Consider the following 11159-nt stretch of genomic DNA (forward strand, 5'->3'; position numbering starts at 1 on the left):
TAGCTTTCATACAATGAAACCATTAAATTTGGGTTGGCTTCCCAGATTGAAATCGCCCCCAGGAGCTGCTAGGAACCACAGTAGGGAAAGGTTCCTGGGGTGTAGAAGCGCCATCCTGGATGCAAACACTGGGGGGGTAAAAGCGGGATAACTCAAAAAGGAGAGGGGCTGTGGCTCAGTGGGAGAGCATCTGCTTGGCATGCAGAAGGCCCCAGGTTCAACCCCCGGCATCTCCAGTTAAAGGGACCAGGCAAGTAGGTGATGTGAAAGACCTCAGCCTGAGACCCTGGAGAGCCGCTGCCGGTCTGAGTAGACAATACTGACTTTGGTGGACCAGGGGTCTGCATCAGTTTGTGGGTGCCATGGTCTACCACATTGGATACCCCTGGTCTAGGTGAAATATGACGCAAAGGACAGATTGGCAGAGTTATGAATGGGGGTGGGAACCCACCACCTGCCTGCTTGTTCTTTTTAACGGCTTGCAAATGCAAGGAACAGAAACATACTGTTTTGCACTATGGAAATATCTAACGGGCTTCATTCAAATATAGATATAACCTGTTTCTATTCAGGAGGGGAAAATATGACACACAGTGATGCCATGAAACGTAGGGAAGGGGATGACTCCTGAATTTTTCATAACAGTCTGGAGGCACCTGGAAGACTAGGATAATTTTTCTTCTAGCATCAGCTTTTGTGGACTGGAGTACACTTCATCAGATGCACAAGTGGATTTTCATGTGTTCTCTCTATGTATATTCCATTCAAAACCCACCTGCATTCATGCCATATAGATATATGCTTTCTCATCAAGGATTCATCTCACATGTCTGAGAGCCAGCGTGGTGTAATGGGTTGGGAGCCATGGACTCTAATCTGGAGAACTGGGTTCGATTCCCCCACTCCTCCACATGAGCAGCAGACTCTAATCTGGAGAAGTGGGATTGTTTCCCCACTCCTACACATGAAGCCAGCTGGGAGACCTTGGGCTAGTCACAGTTCTCTTCGAGCTCTCTCAGCCCCACCTACCTCACAGGGTGTCTGTTGTGGGGAGGGGAAGGGAAGGTGATTGTAAGCCAGTTTGATTCTCCTTAAAAGGTAGAGAAAATTGGCATACAAAAACCAACTCTGATGGTGGTGGTGGTGGTGGTGGTGGTGGTGATGATGATGATGAAGGTGAGGCTCTGGCCTGACAGCCTCTGCTTGAAGAAGAAGAAGAGTTGGTTTTTATATGCCGACTTTCTCTACCACTTAAGGCAGAATCGAACCAGCTTACAATCACTCTCCCTTCCCCTCCCCACAACAGACAGGTGGGGCAGAGAGAACTGTGACTAGCCCAAGGTCACCCAGCTGACTTTATGTGCAGGAGCAGGAAAACAAATCCAGTTCACCAGATTAGCCTCCGCCGCTCATAGCGAGGAGTGGGGAATCGAACCCGGTTCTCCAGATCAGACTCCACCGCTCCAAACCACTGCTCTTAACCACCACACCACACTGGTTGGCCACTGTATGGACAGACTGCTGGACTTGATGGGCCTTAGTCTGATCCAGCAGGGCTTTTCTTATGTTCTTATGTTCTTTTATTCTATGCTGGCTAGAATAAAAACTGGTCCATCTTTAAGGTATCCCAAGACTTCTGTTTGGGGTTTTTTTCCCCTGCAACGGACTAACCAAGGCTACACATCTGGATCTAATCACTCTCCATCTCTCAGTTGTAAGGTTTCCCAAGGCCCCAAATAATAGGATTAATCGTTCACATTCAGCTCATTTACACATATTTACGCAAGGGTTTCATTTGGGCCAGATCTGGATTAGTAAATGTTATTTTGAGTCTCTATTCCGAATTTCAGGGCAGAGACGAAGAGGCAACTTCCCCAAACATTGACAGCGCTGAGTAAACTCCCCCCTCCCCAAAAAAATTTGATTAATTACAAGCCCTGGAGCAGAGGACTTATAAACAAATGAGATCTTTAGTAGATCTGAATATATGCAGCGCACCTGTTTTTCCCCTCTCCCTCCCTGCACGTCTCTTTGTTTTCGCCGGAGGATAGGATGGAGAAGGAGTCCAGTCTAGACATTGAGAAGCAGCCCTCGGAGATGCTGAAGGATTTGGTGCTACGGTGGTTTTTGGAGGTTCAAGCCCCCCTTCTTTCCCAGGACGACGGCACCTTACCGGGATGGTTTCATGGATTCATTACTCGGAAGTAAGCCTATACTCGAGGTGTTAATAACCATGGGATGTCTTAGCTAATTGTCTCTCTGTTCTCAAAGAGGAATTGGATCATGGCTGAGAGAGCCAGTGTGGTGTAGTGGTGAAAGCATCAGGCTAGGACATGGGAAACCCAGGTTCGAATCTCCACTTTGCCACGGAAACTTGCCAGGTGGCCTTGGGCCAGTCACATGCTCTACGCCTAACCTACCTCGCGGGGTTGTTGTGAGGATAAAACAGAGGAGAGGAGAGCGACGTAAGCCTCTCTGGGGTCCCCACTGGGGGGGAAAGGTGGGATATAAATGAAGTCAATAAGTGAACCGTGCATGATTTTTGATGTACTTAATCAGATAGCCAAGGATGGGATTTGCTCTTGGTAAGCAAAAAACAACCCCCAAAACGAAGCAAGGGGTGTATAGAGCAGGCGAGGCTTTTCCCAGCCCGGAGATCAATTGATGGGAAAAGCTTCAGCTCCTTAATTTTTGCATTATGAGGATGCTCTTTCATTGCAGAACTCTGCAAATGTGGATACTGAGCAATCACTAAGAATCCGGTGATCATGTGATGATACTTTACTTCAATAGATTGTCTTTTTAATTATTTGATACGGCTGATTTGAGGATGGGGGGATCCTGGTTTTCTTCCTTTCTGCATTTTCTTCTGTGTTTTCAGTTCCCTGCTTGTTGCTGTTTGTATTGTGGATCCATTGTGGTGTGGTTTATATCCATCCAGTGTAGGCCATGTATACATATCTGGAGACCAAGTCCTATGAGGAAAGGTTGAAGGAGCTGGGGATGTTTAGCCTGGAGAGGAGAAGACTGAGAGGGGATATCATAACCATCTTCAAGCACTTGAAGGGCTGTCATAGAGAGGAGGGTGCCGAGTTTTTTTCTGTTGCCCCAGAATGACGGACCAGAACCAATGGGTTTAAATTAAATCAGAAGAGTTTCCATCTAGACATTAGGAAGAACTTTGTAACAGTTAGAGTGGTTCCTCAGTGGAACAGGCTTCCTCAGGAGGTGGTGATCTCTCCTTCCCTGGAGGTTTTTAAGCAGAGGCTAGATGGCCATCTGTCAGCAATGCTGATTCTGTGACCTTAGGCATTGCATGAGAGGGAGGGCATCTTAGCCATCTTCTGGGCATGGAGTAGGGGTCACTGGGGGTGTGGGGGGGAGGTACTTGTGAATTTCCTGCATTGTGACGGGGGTTGGTCTAGATGACCCTGGTGGTCCCTTCCAACTTTATGATTCTATGTAAAAGTGGATAATGCTGATTTATTAAGGCAGAAACAATGATGAGAATGCATACATTACACAGGAAAAAAATGTGTCTTTTGCCCTATTTTGTTTGCTGCTAAACAGTAGCTCTGCATTCCCAGCTTTTCAATTGGGTCCACAGCTGTTTTCAGAAATAATTCTTGCTGTTAGGAACAGGCTTTCTCTTCCCCACTGATGCAGACAGTAAAAGCTTCACAATGGGGCTGCTCACAAACATGGTATGGGAGTCCCTAAACATTCTTCAGAAAAACAGGCCTTTATAAAATGAAACGCAAGGAGGGAAAGAAAAGAAAACAGCCTAATGAGGATTCAGGGGAACACAGAATATTGAGAGGCCATTAAAAGAGGGGAAAAGGGAAATAAGAAATTAGCCACGTCGGTCTTCCGAGAGCTTAGAGAATTCTGGGTGATGCCAAGGAGCAATTGCCCCCCCTTACAAAACCTTCTTCTTGTTGTGATTATTTCAGAGGTGCCTTATAATATACTATATATAAATGAAAACCTGCCGTTGGTTCCTGATTTCAGGCATAAAATTAACGGGACAGACCAGAGGAGAATCTGGAAGATCACTGATAGCAGGACCAGGGAGGCAGGGAATCTCCGGTGTGACTAACTCTGCCCTAGACTGACAGCAGGAAAACTCTGCCGGTGTATGGACAGTCATGGTTGGTTATGATGTGCTGTGATTTGATGGCACAGCATCCGCCTGGCATGCAGAAGGTCCCAGGTTCAATCCCCGGCTGCATCTCCAGTTAATAAAGGGATCAAGTTGTAGGTGATGTGAAAGATCTCAGCCTGACACCCTGGCAAGAAAGCTGCTGCCAGTCAGAGCAAACGATCCTGACCTTGATGGACCAAAGGTCTGACTCAGTATAAGGTAGTTTCAGGTGCACCATGTGATGGAAACGCCTCTCTTTACACAGGCAGACAGAAGAACTCCTGAATGATAAAGACTATGGCTGCTTTCTTATCAGGCTCCGTGAAAGAGCGTTTGGCTATATCCTCTCTTACAGGTAAGCCTCTGAATTTAGCAACCATACCTTGATGTTATTTGCCCTCAGCTTTTTGGATGCTGTGATCTGCCCAAGGAGTTCCCCCTGCCATAGGAGCAGAAGAAGAGCCTTGCTGGACCAGATCTATGGTGCACCTAGAACCCACCATCCCTTCCCACACTGGCCAATGAGGAATCCACAAAAGGCCTATAAGACCGGGCACGGATGCCCAAACTTGGCCCTGTGGCCAGCTCTCCCCAGCTCTCTCCCCTCTTCAGGGGAGGGGCCGTGGCTCAGTGGTAGAGCCTCTGCTTGGCATGCAGAAGGTCCCAGGTTCAGTCCCTGACATCTCCAGTTAAAGGGACTAGGCAGGTAGGTGATGTGAAAGACCTCTGCCTGAGACCCTGGAGAGCCGCTGCCGGTCTGAGTAGACAATACTGACTCGGATGGACCAAGGGTCTGATTCAGTAGAAGGCAGCTTCATGTGTTCATGTGTTCAGATATACTTCAAGACCCTAGACAACTGTCTGGGAAATGGAGCACCCTCTCGCCCCCACCCAAGAAAGCAGAAGTTGGCCAGACCTGATCGACACCACAAATGACGAAGGAGAGAGAACCTCATGCAAAGCTGGGTGGTTAATGTTTAGAGGGTGCTCCTTAGCCTCCTCGTGGTTGGAGCTCTTTCGCGGCCCGATGCAAAAAAGGGCTTCTGCTTCCACCTACTTATGGTGGAGTTCTTTGTCTCTTTTCTTCTCACTCCAATGTTGGCTGTGGTGGAAAGTGTCGCAGCTGGCTTACGGCGGCCCCATGAGGTTTTGCAAGGGCAGAGACCGACAGCGGTGGTTGGCCACTGCCTGCCTCTGCATAGCAACCCTGGACTTCCTTGGTGGTCTCCCATCCAAGCACTAGCTAAGACCAGCCCTGCTTAGCTCCTCAGATCTGATGAGAGCAGGCTAGCCTGGGCCATCAACATCCCACCCCCAAATCCAATCTGTCTCTGGCGACTGGCCATGAATTCACGCTGTTTCTCCTCCAAAAGGTGAGTATTCTGGTGCAGGTTTAAATCCATGAAGGAGGCCAACTACATGGTACCTACTTGCAAGTCTTGTGTCTTTGGCATATTAGAATGTATTTTGTGATGTACCTGTTCCTGAGGTCAACTAAATATTATAGTGCATTTCAGCCTAATTTATTATCCGTATGAAGTTAGTAAAGGTGGCTGTAGATTATTAGGAAAGCTATGTCATTTGTATGAAGGCCAGATTTATCTCATATATGTGGTATATGTTGTTGCAAAAACTTGTAAAATAAAATTTAAAATAGAGTTATTCTTAGAAAGCAGGGATTTCATTTGATGCTGGGGATGGAGGGGGGTTATTTTATTATTTATTTCCGTACCGCCGTCCAACTTTGAAGACTGCAGGGTCCCTTCCCCACGTGTCGTGCGAGCTAAAAATGGATATAAGCATACAACAAACAGAGAGGAGGGAACTGAAAATTTGGGGATGTTTGAGCACCCGCCACTCGGCTCATGTTCTATTTGTTCGGTCACGAACAGGTAGCCGGGTCTTCGTTGAGCAGTTTGGTTGTTTGTGAACAATTTCTTCCGGTTACTTTTCCTGCATTCAGAGAGTAGCTTACAGCCCCTCTTGGGTGACATGTTCTTCTCTTGTCACGGACTGGGGCGTGTGTGTCTTGGTTGCAGAGGCAAGGATCGATGCCGCCATTTTGTGATCAACTCCCCAAAGAATGGACGTTATGTCATTTCGGGGGACACCCGCCACCACGAAAGCCTTGCCGAATTGATCAGGTACTACCAGACATCTGAAATCGAGCCGTTCGGAGAAAACCTTACTGCGGCCTGTTCAAAGGTGGGTCACGGTCTGAAAAATCCCCTGATCCCCCGAAGCAACGGTACAGTCATGCTCCTCCTTTGGGGAGAGTGGAATAACGTCTCCTGCATTCTGGGTTGTATTTTCAAAAAAAAAACCTCCGGGTGGAGTCTTTCTCCAATGTGATCCTCACAACAGCCTTGTAAGGTAGGTTAGGCCGAGCGAGAGAGTGGTGGAGCCTAGGCCACCCAGTAAGCTTCATGTCAGAAGAGGGATTTGAACGAGTGTCTCCCAAATTCTAGCCCAACACTCTAACCACAGCATCCTGCTGGCTGTCCATTGGATCAATCTACACATAAGAACTTATAAAAAGCCCCGCTGAATCAAAGCATCCTGTTTCCAGTAGCTTAGGTCGTCAAACGTTGTCTTTCTTCCTCTGTCTGTGTAGCTGGAAGAAACAAACATATACGACGAAATCTCCCTGGAGCAGCGAACGCCTGCTAAGCCAAGTCCGAAACTGGTCAGGCAAGAATCCAGCAGCTCTCCCGCAACCAGCCCTGCGAGGAAGGACATTACCAGCCAGCAGTCGGCAAAGTCAAGGAGGAAGCTTCAAGAACAACAAACGCCCGTTTCGAAGGAGAGGAGAGGCTGGAGCCTGGAGGCTAGCCCTGAAGACGTGAGTTCGAAAGATGCATCCGATTTTCCGGATGCAGAAATATTGAACACGATCCAGCTTAAGCAGAACAGAGTTAAGACCAACAGATTCTAGAGGGAACATTAAGCATGTGTTTGATTCTCCCACTAACATCAGAGGGAGATCACTGCATGATAATCGCATAATGCATTCTATGTGGTTTGCTGTGGGAAACAAACCATAAATGTTTGTTTTAAAAAAACAACCGGGGAGAGCTTGAAATAGAAGCTGTTTGCATAGACCTTGTTCCCACATCTGAGGATCATCATGTCCCAGGTTGACCGTCCACCTCTAATTTTTCTTCCTTTCCTCCATGTATTGTATTAGGACACTGATGAAGCCCCGCCCATCCCAGACAGGAGCAGTCTGCTGATGGCAGAATGCTCCGACGATGCAGATCAAGCAGTCACAACCCCCCCGCAAAATCTAGACAGTCCCGACCAAGGGAACCCCGATGGAAAAAATACGAGTCCTAAGCCATCAGATAAACTGTACAGCAAAAGAATGGATGGAGCTGGCTGTCCAGGAACGATATATTCTGAAATTGGGGTAGACCAACGCAAGAGCATTTGGACCCAACCAGAGTCCCAGAGTAGTCAACCTTTCTCTCTTACCGTCCCGAAAATGTCCACCCTGAATTCGCCAACGACAACTCCAAAATTATCTCCAAAGTTACCTAATAAACCAAAGGTCTCCGCTGAGTCCCAAGGACTGCAGGACACTCTGTTGGCATCATATTCAACCTCTCCGGTGAGCGGCGAAGGGCGTAAAATGCCATCCCCCTCCGAGACGTTATCTGATTCCTCAAGGGAGAACTTGTACGGTCAGATCCATAAACTGAAATCCCAGAAACCCATCGTGTCTCTCGGCGACGACCCTTATGAACGAATCCCTTTTGACTGGCCCAAGCGCAGGATCCGAGAGCGCGATTCTGAAAACCTTCCCAAATCTTCACCGCTGAAGGCCAAAGAGGCTTACGAACGAGCCTGCCTGAAGAGCGACCGATCGCCCAGGTCACAGAGCTATACGGACAGCGCGTACGAAAAGATCCCAGGGCGCTCATCCAAAAGCTCATTGACGAGGCATGGGGCTGGAGCAGACGACATCTATGAGAAAATCTCCTTCGTCCCTGGGAAGGGAGCAGGGGCAAAGCCAAGCCAAAAGGTATCATTGAACGTTCAACCTACCTTAAAGAAAGTTAGTGTTGGTCCAAGTTGGGGGAGAATTGCTATCTAAAAAGGACATCACAGTACCACAAGTCAGTATTTGCATACTGCAACTGGTTCAAAAGAGCCAGCCAATATATAGATCGGGCTTTCACATAGGTAGTTTCAGGAGGTTATCTGACTTGCAGCATGGTGTGGTGGTCAAGAGCGGTGATTTGGAGCAGTGGACTCTGATCTGGAGAACCGGGTTTGATTCCCCACTCCTCCACAGGAGCGGCATTGGCTAATCTGGTGAACTGGATTTGTTTCCCCGCTCCTGCACATGAAGCCAGCTGGGTGACCTTGGGCTAGTCACAGCTCTCTCAGCCCCACCCACCTCACAGGGTGTCTGTTGTGGGGAGGGGAAGGTGATTGTAAGCCGGTTTGAGTCTCCCTTAAGTGGTGGAGGAAGTCGGCATATAAAAACCAACTCTTCTTCTTCTTCCTCTTCCTCTTCCTCCTCCATTCTATACCTAATCTCAAGCCTTTTCTTTTCCTGGTCTATTTAGCTAGATAGTTCTAGACAGATTCTGCTGTTTTCAAAAGGATGTTGGGGATATGTTATTCTACTTTGATTAAAAATAAAAGAGAAAATGCACAATAAAAACACTTCCATCAAAATTACCCCCCAGCTGCTGAGCATCGGCCATCTGCAGCTGTTCCAAAATATGCTTATTTTATTCAACTCGTTTTATTTAATATCCACAACAGAGTGATAAACCCCGGAAATTTCTCTTTGCTGAGAAGAAGAATAAATTCTGAGTGTGGGACACGATTCTGAACCAAAGTGTGGACTGAAGATTATCAAATGAGATCCAGCGTCACGCCATAAAGAATTTCTTCCTCAGCAGAATTAACATGCAATTTTTCAAAATTGGAATGTGATATAATATAACAGTTATTGACCCTCCTCCCTGATTCTAGTGTTGTTTGTTTATCCATTTTTTAAATTACCTTATAATTTTCAATGTTCTTTTTAATTGTTCAGCTGTTTGAGGCAGTGTGATGTAGTGGTTATAGTGTTGGACTGCGATGTGGGAAAGCCAGGTTCGAATCCCCGCTCTGCCATGGGAAGCTCGCTGGGTGACCTTGGGCCAGTCCCACACACTGAGCCCTAATCTACCTCACAGGGTTGTTGTGAGGATAAAGCAGAGGAGAGCAATGTAAGCTGCTTAGGGTCCCCCTTGGAGAGGAAGGTGTGATATAAATAAATAAAAATTTCATGTTTTTATGTTTATCGACTGGGGACCCAGATCAGGTGGAAAGGCAGGATAAAAATGTTTTAAATAGTATTAATTTGAAAACAAAAAAAAATGGACTATCCTTTGTTTCAAAAGACGTTTTCCCAAAATACAATAGAAGGGCTATAGTTTCCCAGGAATAGATACAGAGAAATGAGCTGTCAAATAGGAAGAAATAAAACTGTATGGTGTAAAGAAAAAGAGCCTTTTGAGGAGAAGAAGGAGTTGGTTTTTACATGCCAACTTTCTCTACCACTTAAGGAAGAATCAAACTGGCTTACTATCACCTTCCCTTCCTCTCCCCACACCTTGTGAGGTAGGTGGGGCTGAGAGAGTTCAAAGAGAGCTGTGACTAGCTGAAGGTCACCCAGCAAGCTTCATGTGTAGGAGTGGGGAAGAATGAAAGACAATGATAAAAAAAAACAACCAATATATAAAAGACCTGAGATATCGCTATTAGTACAGTTGCTTCTAGGGTTTTTTTTACCCTCCCCCTTGCTACCTATAATGACTTTTTTAAACTGTAAAAAGACTTCCGAAATTGTCTGTCTCAGCGAACCCAGAGGTGAAGAGAGGTCGCCGGAATAAATCTGTAGAGAGCAGCCAGAAGCCCTGTCCTTGACTCTGTTCTGCCCTGTCCGGTTTATCCTCACACCACCCATACGACATTACATTGAGATTAATGGGAAGCCAAAAAATCCCATTCAAGAAGAGTCACTTATGTTTTCCATAATGACCTGATTCATTTCCGCAGCTACAGGCCACATCCTAGCAATCCAGAGATTGTGTGGAAAACTAGCGTGGTGTAGTGGTTTAAGAGTGGTGGTTAGGAGCGGTGGACTCTAACCTGGAGAACCAGGTTTGATTCCCTACTCCTCTACAGGAGCAGTGGACTTTAATCTGGTGAACCGGGTTGGTTTCCCCACTCCTCCACATGAGCAGCGGAGGTTAATCTGGTGAACTGGATTTGTTTCCCCACTCCTACACACGAAGGCAGCTGGGTGACCTTGGGCGAGTCACAGCTCTCTTAGAGCTCTCTCAGCCCCACCTACCTCACAGGGTGTCTGTTGTGAGGAGGGGAAGAGAAGGTGATTGTAAGGTGGTTTGATTCTCCCTTAAGCGGCGGAGAAAGTCATCATATAAAAATCAACTCTTCTTCTTCTAAGTGTGTGCATTAACCAAGAATCAAGGCTCGTTGAAGTCAACCAGACTTACTTCTGACTAGTAAACACCTGTGGGACTGGTGCCGAACAATAATAAGTGTTCCCATTAATGGAGACCCACAGAGGATGATAAACAGGTAATCCAGAAGCCTCATGGTGGGTAGTAGAAACATGATACAGTTACATCAGGCACACGTGAAGCTGCTGTCTACCGAATCAGTCTATCATAGAATCATAGAGTTGGAAGGGATGACCAGGGTCATCTAGTCCAACCCCCGTTACAATGCAGGAAATTCTCAACTACCTCCCCCCACCCCCCTGTGACCCCCTACTCCATGCCCAGAAGATGGCCAAGGTGCCCTCCCTCTCATCATCTGCCTAACGTCACAGAATCAGCATTGCTGACAGATGGCCATCCAGCCTCTGCTTCAAAACCTCCAGGGAAGGAGAGCTCACCTCCCGAGGAAGCCTGTTCCACTGAGGAACCGCTCTTAACTGTTAGAAAACCCTTCCTAATGTCTAGACGGAAACTCTTCTGATTTAATT

General features: G+C 47.0%; 1 protein-coding gene across 1 annotated transcript; it reads left to right on the plus strand.

The window, feature by feature from the left end:
- The first annotated feature begins 2052 nt into the window (after window positions 1-2052).
- On the plus strand, window positions 2053-9215 carry SH2D7 (SH2 domain containing 7). Its single transcript, XM_056866034.1, has 6 exons — window positions 2053-2204; window positions 4410-4499; window positions 6184-6349; window positions 6759-6986; window positions 7332-8168; window positions 9198-9215. The coding sequence occupies exons 1-6, from the start codon at window positions 2053-2055 to the stop codon at window positions 9213-9215; spliced, it is 1491 nt and encodes a 496-aa protein (XP_056722012.1).
- The last annotated feature ends 1944 nt before the right edge of the window (window positions 9216-11159 follow it).

Source organism: Euleptes europaea, chromosome 20 (genome assembly GCF_029931775.1).
Source record: "Euleptes europaea isolate rEulEur1 chromosome 20, rEulEur1.hap1, whole genome shotgun sequence".
Taxonomy (NCBI): domain Eukaryota; kingdom Metazoa; phylum Chordata; class Lepidosauria; order Squamata; family Sphaerodactylidae; genus Euleptes; species Euleptes europaea.

Bases quoted from the DNA above. Each gene is read 5' to 3' on its own strand.
- SH2D7 (XM_056866034.1), top strand. From the start codon at position 2,053: ATGGAGAAGGAGTCCAGTCTAGACATTGAGAAGCAGCCCTCGGAGATG. The intron at 2,205-4,409 runs GTAAGCCTATAC...CTCTTTACACAG, and splicing joins CATGGATTCATTACTCGGAA to GCAGACAGAAGAACTCCTGA. The intron at 6,987-7,331 runs GTGAGTTCGAAA...GTATTGTATTAG, and splicing joins TGGAGGCTAGCCCTGAAGAC to GACACTGATGAAGCCCCGCC.